At 38.3% G+C, this 27,841-nt stretch overlaps 1 protein-coding gene across 2 annotated transcripts in view; it reads left to right on the top strand.

Moving 5' to 3' along the window:
* The window catches only part of Golm2 (golgi membrane protein 2), a 77,841-nt gene that overhangs the window by 20,124 nt on the left and 29,876 nt on the right, over window positions 1–27,841 (top strand). For both annotated transcript variants that reach the window (XM_050133699.1, XM_050133705.1), the window contains exons 2-6: window positions 8,616–8,670; window positions 17,794–17,896; window positions 20,057–20,147; window positions 23,925–24,066; window positions 25,008–25,088. In XM_050133699.1, coding sequence (XP_049989656.1) covers window positions 8,616–8,670; window positions 17,794–17,896; window positions 20,057–20,147; window positions 23,925–24,066; window positions 25,008–25,088 — 472 coding nt within the window. The remainder of the gene's footprint in view (window positions 1–8,615; window positions 8,671–17,793; window positions 17,897–20,056; window positions 20,148–23,924; window positions 24,067–25,007; window positions 25,089–27,841) is intronic.

Here is a 27,841-nt window from a genome sequence, read left to right as displayed (position 1 = left end):
ATCAGGTTTTATCCTAGTAGTGGGCTATAGTTGGGAAATGTCTCCTAGCAATCTTTGGAAGTCATTAAGAGGCTGCAACTGATCTCTCCTAATTTATACTTTTTGTGATCTAATTTTCTATAACCCTATTTTATAACCTAAATAATTAATTATTTTTTCAGTAGCAGTTTTTAATCCCCAACAAGGCAATATTTTCTTTACTTCAAACATTCTTTCCAAAATATCTACATTTGAATCAGATAGCAAAATGTCCATGTAATGGTAAACTATAGATTCGGGAAATTGTTTATATCATTTTCTTCTTATAAGTTGATTATGAGTGGTAGCACAGTTATTAGTGGTACTCCACTTTCATACAGCTGCCATATTTTCTAACCAAAAAAGTATAGATGAGTAATTGCTGTACCTGGATTTTTTTTTTTAGCATCTTTTGAGGGTTTTTTTTCCCCCTAAAATAAAGATTTCTGTACCATCCCTCAGCTACTGAATCATACTAGGTGGTGAAGGAGAAAGACTATTATGGGTTTTTTGTTGCTTGTTTCTTTGTGAATTTTGAAGTCTATATAACTTGCTTTATTTGTAGTGTAAATTGGTTTGAATTTGTAATTCTCCTGCCTTTGCTTTTCAGTTTAGAAAATGCATTTAGTTTTTATTATATTTATTTAATTGTGTGTATATGTGGACCATAATACATATTTTAGGGGTCAGAGGATTACTTGTGAAAGTTGGTACTCTCCACCATGAGGGTTCTGGGGAATCAAACTCAGCTTGTTAGGCTTGATGGCAAATTTCTTAATCCACTAAGACATCTCACCAACCCAGATTAAAAAAACAAAAACACAATACATACATATATACATACATGTCTGTTTATATAACTACTAAATATATTAAAGAAGATAGAATTGTTTGTAGAAATTGTTTGAGTGTGTGAGATCGAGTTTTAAAATGGGGGTGATAATGGGAGGCAGACACTTTTTGGTGTTGAAAACAAAGGAGAGAGAAATGATGGTAGTTTATTAAAAGCTAAGTATATGTAACCTTCGTAGTAATTGGCCATAGCTGTGCTAATTGCCCAAGAACAAGCCATAATGAAAGTGCAGCAGACACAGCTGAGCCATTTTCAGGGTCCCCAGATGAAAAGGAAAACAGAGCAACTGAGCTGGTAACAGCTGCCAGAATTAATCTAGACAAACCGCAAGGGCTGGAGAGAGCATTAAAAGAATTTCAGGAAGAACTGGTAGGTCAATAAAGACAAAGTTTTAGGTAATAGAGGATGAAAGATGAGAGGAAGTGTATGAAATAACTGGGGATAAATAAGAAGCATGCTAGGAAATCTAAGATAATTCTTCCTGAGAAGAGTCAAGAACCTGTGCCTCAGAAGAGAGGTCATAGGAAGGACAGTGTTACTGTTTGGACATGAGGTGTCCCCAAAAACACTCATGTGTCTAGGGCTTAGTCCCAGGGGTGGTGTTATTTGGGGAGACCTGGAAATTTGAGGAGATGAAGCTTGACTGAAGGAAGTAGGTGGCTGGAGGTGGGTCCATAGAGGTATTTCAAAGAGGAAGACAGGAAGGGGTCAGAACAAAGTACTTCAGAACAGCTCCTTCCCTCCAGATGCCGTGATACTCTTTCCAAATACATGAAACCAGGCTACCCTCACTTGAAACTTAAACTAGCATTAATCCTTGACCCCTTTAGTTTGCTGATTAGTTAGTTGTAAGTACTAACTAATCAGCCCCACTTCGTTTAGCTTCCAAGATGGATGAGATGCTGTGCTCTCAGGGCTGTATAACTATAGATTCCCTTAGGTTGTTTCTGCTGTGCTCTCAGGGCTGTATAACTATAGATTCCCTTAGGTTGTTTCTGCTGGTTATTTTGTCACAGCAGCGAGAAATGTAACAAGTGAGAAAAAGACATTGATATAGCATGAGTAATACAATCTCAGAGATGGATATTGGTGTTCAACCTGAAGATCAGAAAAGGAAAGCAGCCAGCCACTTTCTCTTACCTTTACCTCAGACCAAAAATGGGTGGGATCCTGTCTCCACGAATCCTGAAGACTCTACAGCCTCCTTTCCACTCAGTTCCTGTCTCTACCCCTTATACTCTTGTCTCTGCCCAGTCATGTCACTCTTGTCTCTATCTCTCTGGTACTGAGATTAAAGGCATGTGATCCCAAGTGCTGGGACCGCCTTTGTGTGAGCTCTATTTCTCTTTTAGACAGATTCAATCTTGTGTAGCCCAGACTGGCCTTGAACTAAGAGAGATCTGTCTGCCTGTCTCTGAGTCTGAGTCCTGGGATTAAAGGTGTGTGCCACCACTTCCTGGCCTGTATGACTGACTAGTATGGCTGTTTTGCTCTCTGATCTTCAGACAAGCTTTATTTATTAAAACATAATTAATATACCAGTATGTATTGACATGGCAGAGGCCAGAAAGAGTATAGTGAATACGCTTAATTGTTTTTAGAGAAACTCCAATCCCAGAGATTAGTATTACGGAGAAGTAGAGAAGAAATAAACTCTTAAGACAATGAAAGTGTTGATGAAATGAAGTGAGGAAGTTTAAAAGTCTGTGAGGGATAAGGAATGGAGCTTAGTTGGTATAGTGCTTGCCTAGCGTGTACTAAACTCAGAGTTCAATCCCAGCACTACTTAAACTGTAATCCCAGCATTTGGAAGGTGAAGCAGGATGATTAGAAGTTTCAAGGTTAGTGGGTAATGGTGGCTCATGCCTTTAATCTCAGCACTCAGGACGCAGAGGCAGGCAGATCTCTGAGTTCAAGACTAGCCTGGTCTGCAGAGCAAATTCCAGGACCTGCTCCAAAACTACACAGAGAAAAAACCCTATCTCAAGAAACAAAAACAAAAATCCTAAGTGGCATTTGCATTAGAAATATGACCATATGTAATTTTTGAAAAAAGTTGTTTTTAATGGACAGCTTATGAGGAAACTACTAATAGAATCTGAGACCAGCCAAGTTGTTTTCAACATTATAGAAAGTTTTTTCTTTCCTTCTTTCTTTATCCATGGCATTTTGCTATATTTTCCACATTGGCCTTGAACTCCTGGACTCAAGGAGTCTTACTGGCTCAGCCTGTCCAGTAGCTAACTAAAGGCCAGTGTTCCCAGCCATCATTTTAGATTTTTGAAATCTGGACTGGTGTCTTCCTTAGTCACTGTTCTATTGCTGTGAAGAGACATCATGGCCAAGATTGCTCTTATAAAAGAAAACATTTAATTGATACTTGCTTACAGTTTCAGGGGCTTAGTTCATTGTCATCATGGCAGGGAGCAGGTAGCATGCATGCTGGCACTGCAGCCGTAGCTGAGAGCTACATCATGATCCGTAGGTAGAGAGAAACTCTGGGCTTGGCATGGACTTTTGAAACCTCAAAGACCACTCCCAATGACATACTTCCTCCAACAAGGCCGCATCTCCTAATCCTCTTAATCTTTTCAAATAGTGCCATTCCCTGCTGACTAAGTATTCAAATATATGAGCCTGTGGGGACCATTCTTACTCAAACCACTACAGTGTCTATCTGATTTTAAATGTGATTTGGGTAAGAGATGGGCTATGTTTGTGACTGCTGCCTGTCTGTCCACCTATCTACATCACTTAACCTGCAAAGAAGCTTGAAGGAGAAACATATTTGATATCTTTCTTGTATACATTAAGTAAGAATATCTTGGATATTTTAAATAAAAAGCCTGAAAGTGGGACTGGGGTGTAGTTTAGTAGTAGAACACTTCGCTGGCATGAGGCCCTGGATTTAATTCCCAGTGCCAGAAACAAACAAAAGATCATTGTAAAAGTTAGTAAGGAGAGAGGGAGGCCATGTTGAACCCAGATAATGAAAATCCCTTTGTGAGATAGAGTAAATAATGATTTTTTTGTGTGCTGTTTCCTGTCTAGAAAATGTTTAGAAGAAAAGCTAAAGTATTTCTAGAGCAGTTTAAGTATGTGTGGCTGTGTGATGAACCCAAATTAATTGCTAATTAATTTATAATTAGTCAGTAGTAATAAGAACCCAAACTAGGGCTTAGGCAGATGGCTCAGTGATCAAGAGCACCTTGTTCAGTTCCCAGCACCCATGTTGGGCTGCTGGCAACTGCCTGTGACTCCAGCTCCAGTGATATTTAGTTAGCGTCTCGTATCTTACTGTGCTGCAAACTCTTCCTTGGCTGGCTTGTCTGGGTGCCCCCCCATGTGTATATCTCATTTACATTTATTAATTGGGGGTGGGGAACATGCTCAGGCCACTGTACTTACATTAGACAACAGCTTCAGTAGTCATTTCTCTCTTCCATGTGGGTTCTGGGAATCCAACCCAGGTCATCAGACTTGGTGGCAAGCACGTTTAACCACTTAGCCATCATCTCAAGGTGCTGCCTTCTATTCTTACTCTGTTAGTTTAGGAGTAATTGGACCTTTCCTCTAAAAAGCCAGGCAGTAAAGTAGTTGAGGCTTTGGAGGCCATATACCATCTCTGTCTCTATCACCACAGCCGTCAAGTAGGCATAGACACTAGCATTTTTCCCACAAAACTATTTATAGACATTGGAATTTGAATTTTATGTAACTCAGTATCATAAAATATTTTTGGGGAATTTTCCTCCAACCAATAAATTGTAACCAATGCTCCTTAGCTGGTCATTCCTCTATAAACAGGCCTAGTTTACAGACATTTTCTATTGTCTATAAAATGACTCTGTTTAGTCTTGTCCCCTCTGATCTACTCATCATACTGAAGCAAAATTTACTGCAAAATTGCAAATTGGAATCATGCTCTTGCTTAAAGTCCTCTAAAGATCCCATAAGTACCTACCTTCTTTGTATTACCCTTGTGCTATAGACCTTCATTAATTTTTAAGAGATACATCTTATTATTTTCACTTAATTTATTATTCCAGCTCCTTGGGACTGATTGCAGTTCCTATAATGTAGTTGCAATTGATATAACATCAAATTAACTATTTATTTATTTATTTATTTATTTATTTATTTAGTGTGCTGGGTTCTGTCTGCATGTGTGCCTGCAGGCCAGAAGAGGGCACCAGATCTCATTACAGATGGTTGTGAGCCACCATGTGGTTGCTGGGAATTGAACTAAGGACCTCTGGAAGAACTGTCAGTGCTCTTAACCTCTGAGCCATCTGTCCAGCCCTAAAATTAACCCTTTTAAAGTATATAGTTCAGTGTGATGTTTTAGAAGCAAACCTTATAGTATTACACAGATGGTCACCACTGTCTAATTCTAAAATATGCTTATTCTCCAAAATGAAGTCCTGTGTTCACATAAGAAGTCACTCTGCGTTGCTAAGGATACTACTCAGGTGTAGCAAATGTGTTTGTGAAAGGCTCTGGTTTATCCTTAAAGAGTCCTTGTTACCTTTTCTCCCCAGATGGCAGCCATTGTCTGTCTGTCCATGTGGACTGGCCTTTTCAGTGTGTTTCTTCTAACACACAGAAATTTTTTTGCCCTTTAGTGGTTTCTTCTTTCACTTGCCTGTGTAGTATTTTCAGAGTGAAACTGTGTTGTGCCATACACTAGTGCTTTATTCCTTTTCTATAACCATCCACCAGCCTTATTATTTAACTTCCTTCTTTAAAGCCCCCAGGACTTCAGTGAGACTGCTGTACTCCCAAGCTTGAACAGTTCTGTTTTCATCTGCTCTTTATTTGGGGATAAACTTTCTCCTTAAGTATTAAGTCATTGGAACTCAGGCTGAAGAATACACCCTGCTTGATCCTAAAGGTCCTTCCCTGTCTTTTCTTCCAGCTCCTTTCCCTATTATTTTTTCTACTGTATCACCAGATAGTACTTTGGAGTCTCCTTATAGACCTCAGGCCTTCTTGACACCATACATTTTTTTGGTTATTTTCTCTTTCTGAAGTGCTCTTTTCTACTTGGTTCGAGCTTTACCCAGCCTTCAATTCCTATTTCAGATAGAATTCTTTCCATAAACTCTTTGAATTAATTACCTAGGAATTACACTCTGTAGGCACTACCTTGCCTACCAATTCCTTGAAAATGCTCTTATGTTTTATCTGTTGTTTCATATTCTTGCCAATATGTTGGCACTAAATGGTAGGGGAAAGGGAAAGAGTATGACTATAAAGAAAGTGTGAGAGCTAATGGGATGACTGTGAACCTGTGACCTGAGAAAAGAACAATTCCTACAATTGTCCTATGACCTGTGTACAGGTGCGTACACACACACACACACACACTATAAAATGAAAAAGAGAAAATAGAGTATGAGAGAGGTCTTTGTAGTGATGGAATAGCCTCTGTGCCTTGACTTGTCTGGAGTTCCCAGACCAACACATTAGATTAGATGACACAGAACTGTACATACTCGTGTTATTGTCTCAGTTTTGGAGTCGTACTAATAGATGTACAATGGGAGAGATTGTGTGAGGTTATATGAGGTATCTATGCAATATCTTACACTTCAGATCAGAAATTTTTATTTAGCAATTGAGTTGGTATTTATCATCATTTGCCTCTTACATTGTTGCTTTTGATCAGTGTGAAACTGGCCTACTTTTGAGGAGACACATTTATAGTAATATTTTACTTACATTTTAAAATTAGGCAAAGCTTGTCTACAACAAGAGCTAAGACATTTTAATGCAAAATAAGAGTATAAAAGTAGGACTGGAGAGATGGCTCAGCAGTTAAAAGCATTGGCTGCTATTCCAAAGGTCCTGAGTTCAATTCCCAGCAACCACATGGTGGCTCACAACCATCTGGAATGAGGTTGGGTGCCCTCTTCTGGCCTGAAGGCATATATTGTATACTAAATAAATAAATAAATATTTAAAAAAAAAGATTTTCAAAAAAAAGAGTATAAAAGTGGCTGGATAATGGTAGTGCACACCTTTAATCCCAACACTCAGAAGGCAGAGGCGGGAGTTCAAGGCCAGCCTGATCTATAGAGCAAGTTCCAGGACAGCCAGGGCTATGCAAAGAAACCCTGTCTCAACAGAATAAAAAAAAAGTGTATAAAAATAAAACATGAAAATGTTTATATTATTCAAGTGTATATTTTAACTATTTCTTTAAGTGGGAAGCCTTAGTTTCAGTCATGTTTTGTACATGTAAACCTGATGACCTGAGTTTGATCTTCTAGATCCACATGGTAGAAGAAAAGAACCAATTCTTGCAATTGTCCTCTGACCTCTGCAAACACATGTGTACACACATGCACACTCATGCACGCTTTTGTTATTAGCATTCATGTGTACCGACTCCCTAGAGGACAATAACCACCATTTGGAATTGGAATGCTGAGCATATACCGTCCAGAAACACTGTGTTGCCCTGGAGAAGCCTGATAAGAGTGAATTGCTTTTGATATATAATGAATGTTTCAAACATTTAATCTTAGCTTAATATTGAACTATTGGGAGATCTTCTGTAAGATTTGGGGTGGGGGAGTCATTCAACTCAAACTTTAAAACTTTCGATAATTCAGGGCTAGAGAGATGGCTCAGCAGTTAACAGCACTGGCTGCTCTTCCAGAGGACCTAGGTTCAATTCCCAGCACCCACATAACAGCTCACAACTGTCTGTAATTTCAATTCCAAGGGATCTGACACCTTCATACCAATGCATATAGTCAAATAAATTTAAAAAAAAAACTTTTGAAACTTGTTATACTGTGTATCAGGTAAACATTTCCATACAGTTTTAAAAGAGTACAGAATTAGAATTTTTATTTTAATTCCTTTGAAATAGAGGTGGGGTATAAATAGGGTTTTTGTTTTCATTCATGATCAAGTTCAAAGTGACTATGAGTAAATATGAATGAAACTACATATTCTTGGTGGGTGAAGTGATACATACATGTAAGCACTTAGGGAGGTGATGGCATGAGAATCAGGTATTCAAGATCATCCTTGACTTTACAGAAAGTTGAGGCAGGTGTGGTGGCACACAGCTTTAATCCCAGCACTGGAGGCAGAGTCAGGTAGATGTGTTTGAGTTCAAGGTCAGCTGGTCTACATAGCAGTTCCAGACTAGCCAGGAATACATAGATAGACCCTTTCTTGAAAAGAAAAGCCTAAACCAAGCAAACAGCAACAAGAAAAATAACATAGAAAGTTCAAGATTAGTTTGAGCTACATAGGGCTTGTGTTAAAAAAAAAAAAAAGAAAAGAAAAGAAACTACATATACTCTTTTTTTTTTTTTGAGGTTGAATGTTTATTCAGGGGGTTATGGAGGAGGAAGGGTGAGAGGGGGACAGAGAGAGAGGGAGAGAGAGAGAGAAAGAAGAGGAGAAAGAGACAGAGAAGGGGGGAAGCAGAGAAGGGGGGAGAGAGGCAGAAGCGAAGCTGCCTCTCCGAGAGGAAGATAGAAAAGAGCTACATATACTCTTGTATACCAAGCTGGCCTCAAACTCAAAGAGATCCACCTGCCTCTGCCTCCTGAGTGCTGAGATTAAAGGCATGTGCTACCACCATCTGGCAAAAAAAAAAAAGTAATTTTTAAAAGTCAAATGTAAAAATACAAGTTATTTCCAATCAAATAAGGACTAACTTGATCCACAAGGCTAATATTTAATGAGATTATTAAAATACAAACAATTTCTTTTTTAGGTTAAACTACAGAACAACATATCGTATCAGATGGCAGACATACATCATTTAAAGGGTAAGAAACTTTTTAATTATAGAGTAAAGGTAAAGACTACTTCATATCTGAAATCTTCAAGAATTAAGAAATAGATGATGAAAGAAATAAAAATTTTGGACATAGTCACTTTGATAGCACAATATCTCTTTACCTTAAAATATAAAAAGATCGGTTAATGTTGCTATGTATGCAATAAGAGTTTGAGGCCCACATTTTAATCTTGTGCATAGATAGGGTTCTTACAATAAAATATTCTTTAAAGAGTCCTCGAAAAGGGCTGGAGATATGGCTCAGTAGTTAAACTGCTAGGCCTGTAGGAGTAAGAACCAGCATTTGAATCCACAGAACCTATGTAAATCTGGGCAAAATAACATGTTAGCATCTGTAATTCCAGCACTCCGAAGGCAGACTAGAAGACAGAGACAGAAGGATACCTAAAAGCTAATGGGTAGATGTTATCTGCAGCTATGAACAAAGAGACCCTATCTTAAACAAGATGGTGGTCAAGGATCTGTACTTGAGTTTATCCTTTGACCTCTGCTCATATGGCGTGACATAAACTTGTGCACAAACACAAAAAGTCTTCAAAGAAGGGCTGAGAAGGTTGGTCAGCTAACAAAGCGCTTGTCATGCAGTTATGAGGACTCGGGGTGCCCGGTGCCCACATAAAACACTGGATGTGGTACACACCTCTAATCCTAATACTGAGGAGATAGAGACAGGTGATCCTTGGAGCTTCTAGCCAACTAGTCTCACAAAAACCTTTGAGTTCCAGGTTCAATGAGAGATTCTATATCAAAAAATAAAGTGGAGAAGAATAGAGGAAGATACTCAGTGTTTGCTCTCTGGACTTTGATGTAAGATGGTCTTCTATCTATATGTTGCTTTCATTGGTTAATTAATAAAGAAAACTGCTTGGCCTGATAGGTCAGAACATAGGTAGGTGGGGAAGACAGAACAGAATTATGGGAGGAAGAAAGTAGAGACAGGCAGATGCCATGATTCTCTGACCTGAGACAGACGTATGTTAGGATCTTTCCTGGTAAGCCACCACCTCATGGTGCTACATAGATTACTAAATATGGGTTAAAGCAAGATGTGAGAATTAGCCAATAAGAGGCTGAAACTAATGGACCAGGCAGTGTTTAAGTGAATACAATTTGTGTGTTGTTATTTCAGGGTATAAGCTAGCCAGGCAGCTGGGAGCCAGGCTGCGGGAACTGGCCCGCTGCTCCTTTTACAGGACTTGATATGAATATGTATGCATTTGTACAAGCACATAACGTGTACGAAAAATTCTCAAAGAAAATTGGACTGTAGTTTATGTGACCATGAAATTTCTAGAAAAAAGAGGTGGGTGCTTCTTTTGCATTGTGTCTAACCTGCAAACTTTACCCATTCAAATGTGAGGATGCTTTTGTGAGGTTAATGCATTGGACACTCTAGAGACAGAAAAAACCTGGAACACAGGGAAATGAGTAATAAATAAATTATAAAAGTTCAAACTTTAAAAATAACATTGTATTAGTTACTTTTTTATCACTGTGATAAAACACCATGACCAAAGCAACTTGGGGAAGAGATGGTTATTTCATCTGAAAGATTGTAGACTATCCAGGGAAGTCAGGGTAGGAACCTGAAAGTGGGAATTGATACAGAGGTCATGAAAGTGCTGCTTACTAGCTTGCTTTCCATGGTTTGCTCAGCCTGCTGTCTCACAGCATTCAGAACCATGTGCCATTTTGTTTTAGATGGAGTGATAGATAGTTACAGCTTCTGTAGAAAGAGTAGGTAAGGAGAGCAAGTGCCACCTCACTTAGCTGTCATCTTGCCTTTGGGAATTGGGGCATGTGATGGCTTAATCTTCATTGTCATTTTGACTGGATGATAATCACCCGGTAGAAACAACTCCAGGCTTGTTTGTGAGGGTGTTTTAAGGGGAATGTAATGGAGGAGCAAAGATTTACCCTGAAATGTGAGTGGTGCCATTCCCTAGGTTTTTTTTAGAATTTTTTTTTTGGAGGGGGAGGGTTCAAGACAGGGTTTCTCTGTGTAACAGCCCTGGATGTCCTGGAACTTGTTCTGTAGACCAGACAGGTCTCAAACTCACAGAGACCCGACTGCCTCTGCCTCCCAAGTGCTGATATTAAAGGCATGCACCACCACTGCCCAGCTAGAATAATTTTTTTTAAAGTTAAGGTCTTTCTATGTAACTAAGACTAGCTTTAAACTTAGAGTGGGTGCTGGCATATAGGCATGTGGCACTAAATCTGGCACCCCAGGAATCTTATAATAGTGACCACAGTAGCAGCTTCGCTGAACTTTATCTTTAAGCTCATATTAAGGAAATATAGTATAGCCAGGTGGTGGTGGCGTACACCTTTAATCCCAGCACTTAGAAGGCAGAGACAAGTGGATCTCTGAGTTTGAGGACAGCCTGGTCTACAGAGTGAGTTCCAGGACAGCCATGGCTGCACAGAGATACCCTGCCTCAAAAACAAAATTCAAAACAAAACAAAAAACCAGAAGCTCAACACTTAGGGTAGAAGCAGGTGGGTCACTGTGAATTCTAGGACAGCAGAGTTACGCGGAGAGACCCTGTCTCAAAAAAAAGGAAAAAAGTGAGACTGCAAGACCATTGCAAGTAATACAATGCAGGATGCATCTAAGAACTTAAGTTTGAATCCTATTGAAACACTCAAGTGTTCTGTTAACATGGACCTGCTGAGGAACATGGTTGGTAAAGGAGAAGTAAATACAGACTTCAAAGTTGAAGCCAAAGAAAAACGTAAGTTAAAAAAAAAATGGCAAAGTTGGAAAATGTGTGATGTTTGAAATTTCTGGTGTCCCAGTGATGAAGCAGTATGGATAATTTTAGAATTTGAAAAAGTTGAGTCAGAAACTCAAGCTTTGTAGAGCAGAATGGGAGGTATGTGTTAGATGAGTGGTTAAAAATACGTTTCTAGATCTAAAGCAATTAAGAGCACTGGCTACTCTTCCAGAGGTTCTGAGTTCACTTCCCAGCAAGCACATGGTGACTCACTACCATCCATAATGAGATCTGGTGCCCTCTTCTGGCCTACAGACAGACATGCAGACAGAACACTATATACATAGTAAATCTTTTAAAAATAAAAGCAAACATGTTTCTACAGTTTGGATGAATAGTAGGTTTTAGACTTGGCAGAAGAAGTTTAATTTTGAGAACTGGCGTCATCTCAGCATTCCTTACATGAGGCACAGTATAAACAATGAGGAAGAGCTCAGTAAGCCCTGGAGCTTGTTGACCAGCCAGCCTAGTCTACTTAGTGATCCCCAGTGAGGTGAAAGATCTTGTCTCCAAAAACCTAAGGAGAAGGGCTAGAGAGATGGCTTGGCAGTTAAGAGTACTTAGTGATCTTGTAGAGGTCCCAGATTTGATTCATAACACCTACATGGCAGCTCATAGCCATCTGTAACTCCAGGTGAAAGAGATCTAACACCTCTTCTGACTTGCAAGGGCTCCTACACACATGTGGTGCAGACAAACACTCAGGAACACAAAATAAATAACAAAAACAACAAAGGTGAATGACTCCTGAAGATTAACTGAAGGCGTAAGTCACAAACAATCCCACACCAGTTTGGAATTATGATTAATAGAATGGTTATTTATTTAAAGGGAAAAAACTTACAGATCACCGTCCCAGACAACAACTTTCTGCACAATCAGGAAAGGAGTCTAGTAGCCAGAAGAGCCGAAGCAAGAGAACAAGCACACTGCGGCTACTGCTGCTTTTTAAAACAAATGAGACCACGCCCAAGTGGGCTGGTATCTTAGAGTCTATTGGCTGAAGGAGCAGAAGGAGCTCCCGCAGCACCTCCCCCCTTTGTTTAAGTAAGATAGTTCTAAACCCAATACAAAACAATATACGTTAGGGACAAATATTAAGAATAAGATTAGAATTACAATCACCATAAACAATATTTAGCAAGGAACATATGCTAAATGTTTTAATAAACATTGTATCCTATGGAATCTAAGTCTTGTATAGGAAATGGCTTGGCTAGATCATAAGAGGACAGTAACCATGACTATCTAATCTTCAACCCTATCCAAGGCCTGAGAAGGGAGATAATATTACTTGATCAGGCAGGGCAGCGGGAAGTACAATCAAGTAGCTTCCAAAGCGAGCAATATATGATTTCAAACTAAAACCAATCAAAATAGACAAAAAGGGACATTTCATATTAGTCACAGGAAAACTCCATCAAGAGGAAATCCCAATACTGAACATCTATGCCCCAAATACAAGGGTACCCTCATATGTAAAGAAACACTACTAAAGCTTAAATCACAGATTAAACCCCATACACTAATAGTGGGAAATTTCAACACCACACTCTCACCACTGTACAGGTCTACCAGACAGAAACTTAACAGAGAAATAAGGGAACTAACAGAGGTTATGACTCAAATTAACTTAACAGACATCTATAGAACATTCCATCAAAACTTAAAAGAACACAGCTCCTTCTCAGCACCTCATGGAACCTTCTCAAAAAATTGACCACATGCTAGGTAACAAAGCAAACCTCAAAAAAAAAAAAAAAAAAAAAAAACTTGGAATAACCCCATGTATCTTATCCAGTCACCATGGCTTAAAATTAGAACTCAACAGCAACACTAATTCCAGAAAGACCACAAACACATGGAAATTAAACAGTGCTCACCTGAATCATCAATGGGTCAAGGAAAAAATAAAGGGGGAAATTAAAGACTTCCTAAAATTCAGTGAAAATGACCACACAACATACTTAAATTTATAGGACACAATGAAAGCAGTGTTAAGAAGAAAGTTCATAGCACTAAAGGCCTACATAAAGAAGCTGGAAAAAATCCCACACTAGTGAATTAACAGAACATTTGAAAACTTTAGAACAAAAAGAAGCAAACTCACCTAAGAGAACTAGATGGCAGGAAATAATCAAAGTGAGAGCTGAAGTCAACAAAATAGAAACAAAGAAAACAATACAAAGGATCAATGAGACAAAGAGTTGGTTCTTTGAAAAAAAAAATCAACAACATAGACAAACCTTTATCCAATCTAACCAAAAAGAGACAGAATATCCAAAATTAACAAATTCAGGCCAGGCGGTGGTGGTGCACACCTTTAATCCCAGCACTCGGAGGCAGAGGCAGGTGGATCTCTGTGAGTTCGAGGCCAGCCTGGTCTACAAGAGCTAGTTCCAGGACAGGAACCAAAAAGCTACAGAGAAACCCTGTCTTGAAAATAAAAAAAAAAAAAAAAACTAACAAATTCAGAAACGGAAAAAGGGGACATAACAGCAGACGTGGAAGAAATCCAGAAAATCATCAAGTCATACTTTGAAAACCTGTACTTCACAAAATTGGAAAACTTAAAGAAAATGGACAACTTTCTGAATAAATATCATTTACCAGAATTAAATCAAGACCAGATAGACAAATTAAATAGACCTATAACCGCAAAGAAATAAAAACAGTCATCAAAAGTCTCCCAATCAAAAAAAAAAAAAAAACAAAAAACTAGGACCAGATGGTTTCAGTGCAGAATTCTACAAGATTTTCAAAGAACTAATACCAATACTTCTCACAGTGTTCCATACAATAGAAACAGAAGGAACATTGCCAAACTTTTTTATGAGACTATAATTACCCTGATACCCAAACCATAGAAAGACATTACTAAGAAAGAAAATTGCAGACCAATCTTCCTCATGAACATTGATGCAAAAATACTGAATAAAATGCTGGCAAACCGAATCCAAGAACACATCAGAAAAATCATACCATGACCTAGTAGGCTTCTTCCCACAGATGCAGGGATGGTTCAACATATGAAAATCTGCCAATGTAATCCACCATATAAACAAACTGGGGAAAAAAAAAACATGATCATCTAATTAGATGATGAAGAAGCCTTCAACAAAATACAACATCCCTTCATGATAAAGGTCTTGGAGAGAACAGGAATACAAGGAACATACCTAAACATAATAAAGGCAATATACAGCAAGCCAACAGCCAACATCAAACTAAATGGAGAGAAACTTACAGCGATTCCACTAAAATCAGGAACAAGACAAAGCTGTCCACTCTCTCCATATCTATTCAATATAGTACTTTGAGTTTCTAGCTAGAGAAATAAGACAACAAAAGATCAAGGATACAAATTAAAAAAGAACAGGTCAAACTCTTAACTACTTGCTGATGATAATTTACATAAGTGACCTCAAAAAGTCTACCAAGGAAGTCCTACAACTCAAACACCTTCAATAATGTAAACTTAACTCAAAAAAAAAAAAAAAAGTCAGTAGCCCTCCTTTATACAGATGATAAATGGGCTGAGAAAATACTCAGAGAAATATCACCCTTCACAATAGTCACAAATAACATGGAATATCTTGAAGTAACTCTAACCAAACAAGTAGAAGACCTGTATGACAAGAACTTTAAATCTTTGAAGAAAGAAATTGAAGAAGACACCAGAAAATGGAAATATCTCCCATGCTCTTGAGTAGGTAGAATTAACATAGTAAAAATGACAATCTACCAAAAGCAATCTAAAGATTCAATAGAATGCCCATCAAAATCCTAGCAAAATTCTTCACAGACCTTGAAAGAACGGTACTCAACTCATATGGAAAAGCAAAAACACAGGATAGCCAAAACAATTCTGTACAATAAAGGAACTTCTGGAGGCATCACCATCCTTAACTTCAAACTCTACTATAGAGCTACAGTAATGAAAATAGCCTTGTATTGGCATAAAAACAGACAGGAGGACCAATCGAATCAAATCAAAGACCCAGATATCAATCCACACACCTATGAACACCTGATTTTTTGACAAAGAAGCGAAAACATAAAATGGGAAAAAAGAGGCATATTCAACAAATGGTACTGGCATAACTGCATATCAACATGTAGAAGAATGAAAATAGACCCATATCTATCACCATGCACAAAACTCAAGTCCAAATGGATCAAAGACCTCAAAATAAATTCAACTACACTGAACCTCATAGAAGAAAAAGTGGGAAGTACACTTGAATGCATTGGCACAGACCACTTCCTAAATATAATCCCAGTAGCACAGACACTGAGAGCAACAGTTAATCAATTGGACCTCCTAAAACCGAGAAGCTTCTGTAAAATAAAGGACATGGTCAGCAAGACAAAACATCAACCTATAGATTGGGAAAAGAGCTTCCCCATATTGGACAGAGGAATGATCTCCAGAATGCACAAAGAACTCAAGAAATTGGTCATCAAAAGATCAATCCAATAAAAAATGGGGTATAGACCTAAACGGAAAACTCTCATCAGAAAAGTCTAAAATGACTGAAAGACATTTAAGGAAATGCTCTACATCCTTAGCCTTCAAAGAAATGCAAATCAAAACAACTCTGAGATTCCATCTTACACCTGTCAGAATGGTCAAGATCAAAATCACTGATGAAACAGCTTATGCTGAAGATGTGGGGTAAAGGGAACACTCCTGCATTGCTGGTAGGAATGCAAACTGGTATAGCCGCTATGGAAATCAGTATGGAGATTTCTCAGAAAATTAGGAAAGAACCTACCTCAAGACCCAGCAATATCACTTTTGGGTATACACCAAAAGGATGCTCAATGATACCACAAGGACCATGTGATCGGCTATGTTCATAGCAGCATTGTTTGTCATAGCCAGAACCTGGAAACTACCTTAATGCCCCTCACAGAAGAGTGGATAGAGAAAAAGTGGTACATTTACACAGTGGAATACTACACAGCGAAAAAAATAATGACATCTTGAAATTTGTAGTCAAATGGATGTATCTAGAAAACATCATATTGAGTGAGTTAACTCAGACCCATAAAGACAATATCATATATACTCACTCATAAGTGAATTTTAGACATGAATCAAAGAAAAACCAGTATACAATTCACTACCCCAGAGAACGTAGACAACAATGAGGACCCTAAGAGAGACATACATGGATCTAATCTACATGGGACATAGAGAAAAGAAAGAAATTTGTGCCCCCCCCAAGAAAAACTATAGGATATATATTTAGATGTTTGAGTGCTTGCTTTAATGGAAGGCTGCTGTTTATTGGATAATTAGAAAAAAACTCTTCAATTAACAAGTGTTCTGGCCTCAGGACCAAGGAAATGAAGCCAGTTTTTATTGGTATCAAAACCTCAGAAACATAATTTTAGCAGACAGATATGTAAAACTTTAATGTTCTCAAAATGGACATCTAATGGAACATTTAATGGCCATTTTCTTTTTAGGAAGTACTTAGCCAAAAGAGTCATGAAACGGAATACCTAAGTATTTATTTATGGTGTGTGCGTGTGCGTGTGCGTGTGCGTGTGTGCGTGTGTGCGTGTGTGCGTGTGTGCGTGTGTGTGTGTGTGTGTGTGTGTGTGTGTGTGTGGTGCATTTCAAATTATAATTAAGAGAAACTTTGAGCTGGGCAGTGGTGCACGCCTTTAATCCCAGCACTCAGGAAGCAGAGGTAGGTGGATCTCTGAATTCAAGGCCAGCTTGGTCTACAAGAGCTAGTTCCAGGACAGGTACCAAAGCTACAGAGAAACCCTGTCTTGAAAAACCAAAAAGAAAAAAAAAGAAACTTTGAACTTCTGTAAAAGCAAGGCATGATTCTTAAAAGCTGATATTAGGAAAGTACATTTATGAATGAAATTTTCATTTATGGTCTAAGTAGACATTGAAAGTACACAGTTTCTACCTAATATCCTTTTACCCAGGAATGACCTGCTCATAAGAAGCAATTGGTATCTCTGCATAGGGCATGACTCAGCCTAGGCATGGAGGCGAGGACCTTGGTCTTGCCTCAATGAGGGGACAAGACAGTCGTAGTTAAGTTCCCAGGGGAGGCCTTAACCTCTCTGAGGAATGAATGGGAGGGGGGAGGGGAAGTAAGAGGAAAGGAGAAATGGGATTTGATATTAAATAAATAAATAAATAATTAAATAAATAAATAGTTTTTGAAGGAAAGCAAAGAAAATGTGCATAATTAAAAGACCACTCCATAGACTTTCATTAGAAAGTATTGCAGTAAGTAAATTTAATTATTCTATGGTTCTTCCCCTTGTATGGCTAGAACAACTGGCTGAGCTTCGTCAAGAGTTTCTTCGACAAGAAGACCAGCTTCAGGACTATAGGAAAAATAGCACATACCTTGTGAAGAGGTTAGAATATGAGAGGTAAGATGCTGCATGCAGCAGCCTGTCACAAGTGTTTATCTAGTGTTTGTACATAATTCACTTCTTCCTTCTGTCCTCTGCTCTTTCTCTCTCGTTTTCTTTATCTTGTCTTTCAGAGGCTCTTGGAAAGCCATACTCTTTCATCTTGATATGTTCAACACTATGAAAACGTCTCTTATGTGATGTGTTAGGTCTTTCTAGATTGTAAAACAGGAAAATCCTACTAACAGCAGGTTTTGTTGAATTGGAAATGGAAAGGACTGAAAGGAGAGTCCTTCTTTTTGAGGGACTTCTAGAAGATGAAAACAAGCCTGGGGCATGTCTTCAAAATAGCTAAGGGGATTTCTGCTCACGCTTCTGCTGTGTGCTTCTGCCCCGCATGCACACCTCTCATGGTGAAGAGATGGGGAAGTTCTTAGGGCCGTATGCTTTAAAGCAGCTTTATAGTAAAGGTTTTTCTTTAGGTCTGTACACCAGAGGTTAGGCTCAACAGTTTATCTGTTTCTGACTTCTTACTACTGTTATTACCTATGTATAATGTATATATGTATTTATACTGCCAGTATTCAGTGTTTTTCCATATGTCTACAGGATTGAAGACTAAAACAGTGAGCTATAATATTTTCTTTAGCTTATCAGTTTATCAAAACTTAGTTTCTACAATTTGTGGAACCATTGTAGAAGTTTTTGCTTTCCTTGGTATTTCTTGGGCAACAAGATGGCTTAGTGAGTAAAGGGCACTTGCTGTGCTAGTCTGACCTACTTAGTGTGATCCCTGGATCCTGCCATGGAAAGGAGAGGACTAAAGTCCTCTAACATCTACATGTGTACCATGTGCACTCTGGCACTCACATGTACACAGTAGTTATATAGACATACATCATACAAATATGTAACAGCAATAATAATGGTAGAGTAAAATAAATAATTTTAGAATGTTCCATTTTTATTAATTTTTATGTAAGATTGTCCCCACTTAATATTTTACTAGTATATACTCACAAACATACATTCACTAAAAATGTTTTCATCAGTTAGCTGCTGTGTAACATAAATGAAAGATTGCTTTCTAAATAATTATACTAGTTTATAATATGAATATTTTCTCATAGCCCTACCAGTATTGTTTATAGTTTGATTTTAATTCTGGAAATGTAAGCATAAAGCAGTACAAGTATATCCAGATAGGAAGTTTAATTTGCAATAATTATATGAGCATTAATATATGTCTCTGTTTTCATTAAATGCTTGTTTCTATTTGCAACAGTGTCTATTTGTATCCTTTGACTACTTGTCCATCAGAAAGTCACCATTTTTTATCTGTTTTCACTTTTTTCTGATACTGTACTGTTTCTTCCTTCTCTTTATTCCATGCTATAAACTTGTATTGTGGTGTTTAAAGTACTATTGTGGGATATTTTTATACTGTGTAAAGATATATTGCTCTGATTGGTGTAATAAAAAGCTGAACGATCAATACCTAGGCAAGAGATATAGGGGGAGTTCTGGGCAGAGCAGAGAGAAGTAGGAGATAATTGAGGCACACAGGAGACACAGAGGGGAAGCATGAGGTACGAGATGAAAAAGAGGTAGTGCCCCATGATAGAGCACAGATCAATAGAAGTGGGATAATTTAAGTTATAAGAACTAGGAACATGCCTGAGCTATGGGCTGAGCTTTCATAATTGGTAAGAGTCTCTGTATTTGGGAACTGGCTGGCAGGACAGACCAAGATTCCTTACAGAGTACTATTGAACACATCGAGAGTTGACATTCCTTAGAGGCTCCTAATTCTAGCATTTTTCATCTATTTGTTGAGGGCCAACAGTTTTTTTATACAATATCTTACTCTTGTGATTAAAGTTGGCTCGGCACTTGTTTCTTTATAGGTATAATTTGTAAAACACTTGAGAAAGGATTGCTTTGTATCTGTCTGATTTCTGGTTTTGTTTCTTGATTTTTTTTTCCAGTTAATGTTAGCTGTATTCCTTTTCCCCGTTAGAGAGTCAACTGTTCTGATTCTGACTGCATTTCACTGTTTCTCTTTTCTGCTGTTCTCTACTGACCAGTGTTTTGTCTTTCTAAACGTTTGTGCCAGCTTCTGGACAGACTTGGAGAACTCAGTCCAATGGAGTCTAAAAGAATGACTTTCTAATTTAGTTTTCAGTGTGGACAGCAGATCAAGGAATTAAGAGCACAACATGAAGAAAATATAAAAAAATTAGCAGATCAGTTTTTGCAGGAACAAAAGGTAAATTAAAAATAAATAAACAATACATGTTTTAGTTGTAATATATGTAATTTAGAAGTAGATATGCTTTTGTCATAACACATTAAGTATTCTAACCTGCTTAAGTTTTAAAAAGGTTGTGTATTAGCTGAGTAGAGTGGGTGTCTAAAAATATCTCAACTTGCTTATTTTTTCTTATGGCTAGAAATTGAACTTAGAGCCTTGCACATGCTAGGCAAATCACTATTATTATTATTATCTTTATTATTGTCTTTATTATTGTTGTTAATATTAGATTTTAAGGTGAATGGCTTTTTCCTGAAAAGAAAACTTCCTTTTTCTCTCCCTCCTTTTCTTCATCGCTTACTTCTTCTTGAGACATTATCTTACTGTGTAGCCCCAATTGGGCTTGAGCTCCCAATCCCTTTGCCTCAGCATTTCAAATGATGGGTTACAGATGGATGGCACCGACACCCAGCTTCAGAAAGCAGAACGTAATTGTCACGATTTTTCTTATTAGTCGCTAGTAGTCTGACACCCTGTCTTAAAACAGAAAGACACAACTAGACACTGAATAACTAAGTTTGGCTTGTATTTTCTTAAAGTACTATGGGTCAGATCTGTGACTTCCTGTATGCCAATATATGTTCTGTTGAGCTACATACCCAACCCTCACTGGTACATTTTGAGTCAGCAAATTCTATTTATTCATTTTGAGTTGAGCTATCATAAAGGTCATTATAGAAATACAGGATACTAGCTGGGCGTGGTGGCACATGACTTTAATCCCAGCACTCAGGAGACAGACACAGGTGATCTCTGTGAGTTCCAGAACAGCCAGAACTCTTACTGTTTGTTAGACAGGAAAACCCTGTCATGAAAAAAAACGAGGAAAAAAAAGTAAATAGAAATAAAGGAAATTTTTCTGAATATAACTAACCATTACGGACATGAGGGTTTTTTTATACTCTTTAATCTCAGTTGATTAAATGTGGTTTGTATAAAATCTTAGAATTAAAAGTAAAGCATGACTCAATAATGAAAAATATTTCTTTTGTTCTTTGGTAACATATAAGGACTAAAAGTTAAGGATATCAGGGTTTTTGTTTGTTTTTCGAGACAGGGTTTCTCTGTAGCTTTGGAGCCTGTCCTAAAACTAACTCTTGTAGACCAGTTTGTCCTCAAACTCACAGAGATTGACCTTCCTCTGGGTGCTGGGATTAAAGGCGTGCCCCACCACCACCACCCAACTAGTCTACAGTGCAAGTTCCAGAACAGGCCCCAAAGCTACGCAGAGAAACCCGGTGGGGGGGGGGTGTTGGGGGGAGGAGAAGAAGAAGAAAAGAAAATTACTTGTAGGTGCTCTATAGTGCATTTTCTTAGTTAATGATTGATGTGGGAGGGCCCAGCTCACAAGGGCAAACCTTGGCAAGTGGTCCTGGATGAGATCAGGTTTTTTTTCTTTGTTTTCCTCAGTTTTTCAGTGGGAATATTGAGGGTGTTGCATGTTTCTCACAACTTTCCAGTCTATGGATGGAAACAGTTGCTGCTGTCTGCCTCTACTTTGAAGAGTGTGAGAATGGGCTAGTGGACGAAGGCAGGCTTGAGTGGTCAGCCATTGTGTGGTCACTGAGTGTAGTTAGAAGATAGTATTGAGACCCTGGAAGTGTAGAGGAGTGTAATGGGATGTGAACGGAAGGAGAAAGGCTTGCTGCGGTGCTGTGTCATTTATTGCAAACTTCTATTAGTTTTTGTCAAGTTTTATTAGTTTTGTTGTTTTGACATAAATAACTGACAAAAGAAACTTAGGGTTGAAAATTTAAAAGAATACTATTTCATGATGTGGAGATATTACTAAAAATTCACTGTGTTCATAAGTAAATTTTTATGTTTTTGTGATATAAGGACAGAAAGTCTAGACAGACCAGAGGAGAATAAGAAGACTTGAAGACTAAAACACCTTGTAGTATATATATACTGAGTTAGATTTGGAATAGAAAAGCAAGACATGGTGGGAAAACTGGTTTTAAAAAATCTACATGAGCCGGGTGGTGGTGGCGCACGCCTTTAATCCCAGCACTCAGGAGGCAGAGGCAGGCGGATCTCTGTGAGTTCGAGGCCAGCCTGGTCTAGAAGAGCTAGTTCCAGGACAGGCTCCAAAGCCACAGAGAAACCCTGTCTCGAAAATAAAAAAGGGGGGGGGGCTGGAGAGATGGCTCAGAGATTAAGATCATTGCCTCCTCCTCCAAAGGTTCTGAGTTCAATTCCCGGCAACCACATGGTGGCTCACAACCATCTATAATGGGGTCTGGTGCCCTCTTCTGGCCTGCAGGCATACACACAGACAGAATATTGTATACATAATAAATAAATATTTTTTAAAAGTCTACATGAAGTCTAAAAGTTTAGTTAATAATAATTTTTTTAAATATTTATTTATTTATTATGTATACAATATTCTGTCTGTATGTATGTCTGCAGGCCAGAAGAGGGCACCAGACCTCATTACAGATGGTTGTGAGCCACCATGTGGTTGCTGGGAATTGAACTCAGGACCTTTGGAAGAGCAGGCAATGCTCTTAACCTCTGAGCCATCTCTCCAGCCCCCTAATAATAATAATTTTATCTTTTTCTTTTGCCTTTTTTTCTGAGTCTTGTGTGACTCAGACTGATCCTAAATTCCCAATGTAGCCAACAGTGGCATTGAATTTATGATTTTCTTGCCTTTATCGCATGTGTGCTGGTATTACAGATGTCTGCTATCCTACCCGGCTTATGCAATTCGGGGTATCCAACCCAGCGTTTTATGGCTGGCAGGAAAGCAATCTACCAATGGAGCCACACCTCCAGCCCAGTTATACTGTTGTCTTTGTTTTACAGGTCTATCATGGTAATATCTGTTTTAACATTAGGAGAAACTGAATGAGGAACAATTAATTTTCTATAAATTAAAATTATTTCATGCTGGGTGGTGGTGGCACATGCCTTTAATCCCAGTACTTGCGAAGCAGAGGCATGCAGATATGGGCTTCAGAGCAAGTTATAGGACAGCAAACACTACACAGAGAAACCTTGTCTCTAAAAACCAAAAATAAATAAATAAATAATAAAAACTTTCCTTAAAAACAATGAGGAGTTCCCCTCACTAAATCACCAAACACTGTTTTAAGAAAGTTGTCTTGGGGCTGGAGAAATAGCTCAGCAGTTAAGGGTACTGACTGCTCTTCCACAGGTCCTGAGTTCAATACCTAGCAACGACATGGTGGCTCACAAGCACCCATAATGAGATCTGGTGCTCTCTTCTGGCCTGCAAGGACACATGCAGGCAGAATACTATATGCATAATGGATGGGGATGGATAGATAGATAGATAGATAGATAGATAGATAGATAGATAGATAGAAGATAGATGGATGGATGAGAGGCAGCTGGCCTGGTCTATCTTATCTAGGAAGTCCTAAACAGCATAAATTATAACCTTGTGTCTCAAAAGAAGAAAGGGAGGAGGTGGAAACAGACTATTCAAAAGGTGATGACATTAGAAGGAAAATAACTTTTTAAACTTATTTTTGTTTTTTAAAATATTTTTGTAGCCCTTAAATGGTTCAGTAGGTAAGGGCACTTGTCAATAAGCCTGATGACCTGAGTTGATCCCCATTCCCACGTAGTGGAAGGAAAGAAATGACTTATACAAGTTGTCCTCAGACTTCCATGTGCCTGGCACCACGTGTGCATGCAACACAAATTAATAGTAATTCACAACTGAAAATACTGTTACTAAATCTTTATCTTTGGCAGGAGACCCACAAGAGTCAATCAAATGATGGAAAAGAATTGAGTATAAATGATCATGTAGCCCCTAAAAATATTCCAAATATGGCTGAAAATGATGCAAATAAGAATGAAGAACCCTCAAGCAATCATATTCCACATGGGAAAGGTAATATTATTGTTTTATGTTGATAGGATACTGACTATTTCTTCCTGTTTTGAAGTATGTTCAGTCATTAAAAGTGTTTGATTTTAGTTTTGAGATGATTTAGTGTCTGTATTGTTTAAAATCTGTTCCTTTGATCGAAGAGTAAAAAGTAAGATATTTTAGTTAAAAGTGTTCCTGAGGAGTAGTGGTACACACTTTTAATCCCAGCACTCAGGAGGCAAGTTCCAGTTCAGCCAAGGCTACATGGAGAAACCTGTCTCAAAAAAAAAAAAAAAACAACTGTATCAGGGCCAGGGAGTTGGCTCAGATGGTAAAAGTACTAGCTATGCAAGTATGGCAACCAGAGTTCAGTTCCTCAAATCTACATTAAAAACTTGATTGTAGGGCTGAAGAGATGGCTCAGAGGTTAAGAGCACTGACTACTGCTCTTCCAGAGGTCCTGAGTTCAATTCCCACCAACCACATGGTGGCTCACAACTATGTGTAATCAGATCTGGTGCCCTCTTCTGGCCTACAGGCATATATGCAGGCCAGAATGTTGAATACATAATAAATAAATAAATAAATATTTAAAAAAAAGCTTGATTATAGTGGCATACCTCTGCAGTCTCAGGATTCCTGTGATGAGGAGGGAGCTAGAAACAGATTTTTCTGGAAGTACTCAGGTTCACTAGCCTGGTGAAGCAGCCCAGCAGTACACAAAAGAGACCCCACCTCAGGCGTGGGCGGAAAGCACCTACTCCTTCCTACTGCCACACGTGCGCACACACTCTGAGGAAAGTATATGTTTTTTATAATTAAAAGCAAAACAAAACTAAGTTCTAAAAACAGTTGTTCAGTTGTAACCTGTGACTTTAGAAACTAGTCTTTACTTTCCTTCAAAACTTTCTCGATTTATATAAACATAAACATAATTGTATCATATTTTGTTACTTGGGCAGAACAAGCTAAACGAATTGGTGATGCAGGGATGCCTGGAGTAGAAGAGAATGATCTAGCAAAAGTAGATGATCTTCCTGCTGGTAAGTGAAAGTTGATAGAAAATTGAACTAAAGTGATTATCTTGTTTTTATCTGCCCCATTCTCTCTTCTGTTGTTGTTTGAGACAGACTGGCATTGAGCTTCTTTTATAGTTCAGGCTAGTCTTGAAGGCAGGTTTTCCTGCCTCAGCTTCCTAAGTGCAGTTATAAGCATGTACCACCATACTCTGTTCGCATTGTTTTTGTAGGACCTGGAAAACCGACGGGGTGTGCTTGATGCTACTCATTAATTACCAGAATTGAAAACAAACATTTTATTACATTTACTCATGTGTGTGTGGAGAGGGTAGGTATGCCATGATAGATGTGTGAAGGTCAGAGGACAGCTGGTAGGAGACGAATCTAAATCAGGTTGTTAAGCTTGGTGGCAGTTGCCTTACCCATTGAACCATCTTTCTGGCCAATTGTCAGGATTGTTTTAAATGTAATGTTTATGAAGTTTTTGCTAAGTATATAGTCAGTTGAGAGACAGATGAAAGTGCCTGCTTCTCTGTTGTTATCACTTCTAAGCTTCTCTGAGAATCTCATAAAGGTTTGTCTGTCTAATCCATCCTTGTTTTACCTATTTGTCTAGACCAGTGGTTCTCAACTTTCCTAATGGTATGACCCTTTAATACAGTCCCTCATGTTGTGGTGACCCCAACCATAAAATTATTTTTGTCATTACTTCATTACTATAATTTTGCTATGTTATGAACTCTAAATATCTGTGTTTTCTGATGGTCATAGGTGACCTCTGTGAAAAGGTTGTTCAACCTCCAAAGGGGTCTCAATCCAGACTTATAACCACTATCTAAGTCATAGTTTATTTTTAAAGTCACCTTGTCCTTGAGCAGGAGGCATTATATACACATATGTATATATGAGCAAGAAGCATTATAATAGGAATTGTTTTGTTTTGTTTTGGAGAACAGAGTCTTTCTATGGAACCACCATGGCTGTCCTGGAACTCACTCTGTAAACCAGGCTAGTCTTGCATTGACAGAAGACCACCTGCCTCTGTCTCCCGAGTGCTGGGATTAAAGATGTGCACCACCACAGCCCATCTTATATTATAAATCTTATAATTATAAATTATAACATGACTGATTATTATTTAGTAATGGAGATGCCTCTGTCTTTCATCTGCACTTGATCTTAGCAAAAGGCCAAGAAACACCCTCCATCTGTCTTATGATTTGTGCTAAGGACAACGGTGACAAACAGATTTATAGACAGGACCAAACTACCCTTGGTTCATTAGTAAGTCACAGCTATACTGTTGATCCTAGGCCTTTAGTTGGTTGTTATCAGCTGCAGAGTGTGTGTTGTACATTGCAGATGGCCATGGAAACAAGGTGACAAAGTGATGAGAGAACCAGCTCTCTGTATTTGAGTGTTGTTTTTACTGAGTAAATACCTGATTTCTTGTATACTTAAGTTTAGAAACTATGTAATAGTAAGTGATATAAAATCATTAAAACAAACTATAAAAAAGACCCAAGTAATATGTGCTAGTTAGAATAGATTAGGATATGATCTCTTAATAGACACCTTCAAATTGCAACAGTTTAAAAAAATAAAAAATTTTGTAGGTTGGGTGGCTCTTTTTTGTTTTGTTTTGTTTTTTGTTTTTCGAGACAGGGTTTCTCTGTGGCTTGTGGAGCCTGTCCTGGAACTAGCTCTTGTAGACCAGGCTGGCCTCGAACTCACAGAGATCCGCCTGCCTCTGCCTCCCGAGTGCTGGGATTAAAGGCGTGCGCCACCACCACCCAGCTGGATGGCTCTTTTTGAACACTCATGTGAACAGTGGCTTCTGTCATGATACCATCATGTTCATATTAACTTTCTATTGATGTGGGATTCCCCTCTGTATGCTGTGAATATGTTTTATTACCATTTGGTTAACAAAGAAACTGCTTTGGCCTATGGCAGAGAAGAATATAGCTAGGTAGAAAAAACTAAACAATGCAGGGAGACAGAAGGCACAGTCAGGCAGACACCATGTAGCTACCAAAAAAACAGGATGTGAGGTAACAAACCACAAGCCTCGTGGTAAGATATAAAATAATAGAAATGGGTTAATTTAAGATATAAGAGTTAGTTAATAATAAGCCTTAGCTAATAGATCAAAGAGTATGTAAATAATATTAAGCCTATGTGTGTTTCTTTGGGATTAAATCGTTGCAGGGCGAGGCAGGCCAGAAACCTCCATCTACATTCTATGTTGTAGATTGTAGGTGATTTGCCTGTATTTGCTGGCCCAAATAGGAAATGATGTATTCAAGCTGGGCTTCGTGGGGCACGTTTTTAATCATAGCACTCAGAAGGCAGAGTCAGGCAGATTATACATTCAGGGCCAGCCTGGTCTACAGAGTGAATTCTAGCACAGTCAGGACTGTTACACAGAGAAACCCTGTGTCACAAAACAATCAAAAAAGTGAAGTATTCAATTTCATTTCGATCTTCAATGTCAGAATATAGGACTCTTGTACCCTAACCACAAGGGAAAGCTGGTTCTGTATCCAGTAAAAATACAAAATAGGATCATATACCATCAAATTTCCCACACAGTCTTTGAGAAATAAACTGTACCAGTATTTATAGGTAGGAGTTTCTATTTTTCGTCCCCTCTTGTTTCCTTTCTTCTTAGCTTTCTTGTCACCTGTTTCCTGTCATGGGTTTTGTTTTTTGTTTTTTGTTTTTTTTTTTTTTTTTTTTTTTTTTTTTTTTTTTTTTTTTTTTTTTTGTTTGTT

Source organism: Alexandromys fortis, unplaced genomic scaffold (assembly GCF_014885135.2).
Source record: "Alexandromys fortis isolate MF-2015 unplaced genomic scaffold, M_Fortis_MF-2015_v1.1 scaffold_6, whole genome shotgun sequence".
Taxonomy (NCBI): domain Eukaryota; kingdom Metazoa; phylum Chordata; class Mammalia; order Rodentia; family Cricetidae; genus Alexandromys; species Alexandromys fortis.
The sequence above is the reverse complement of the archived record's forward strand: the minus strand, read 5'-3'. Positions and strand labels throughout refer to the sequence as shown.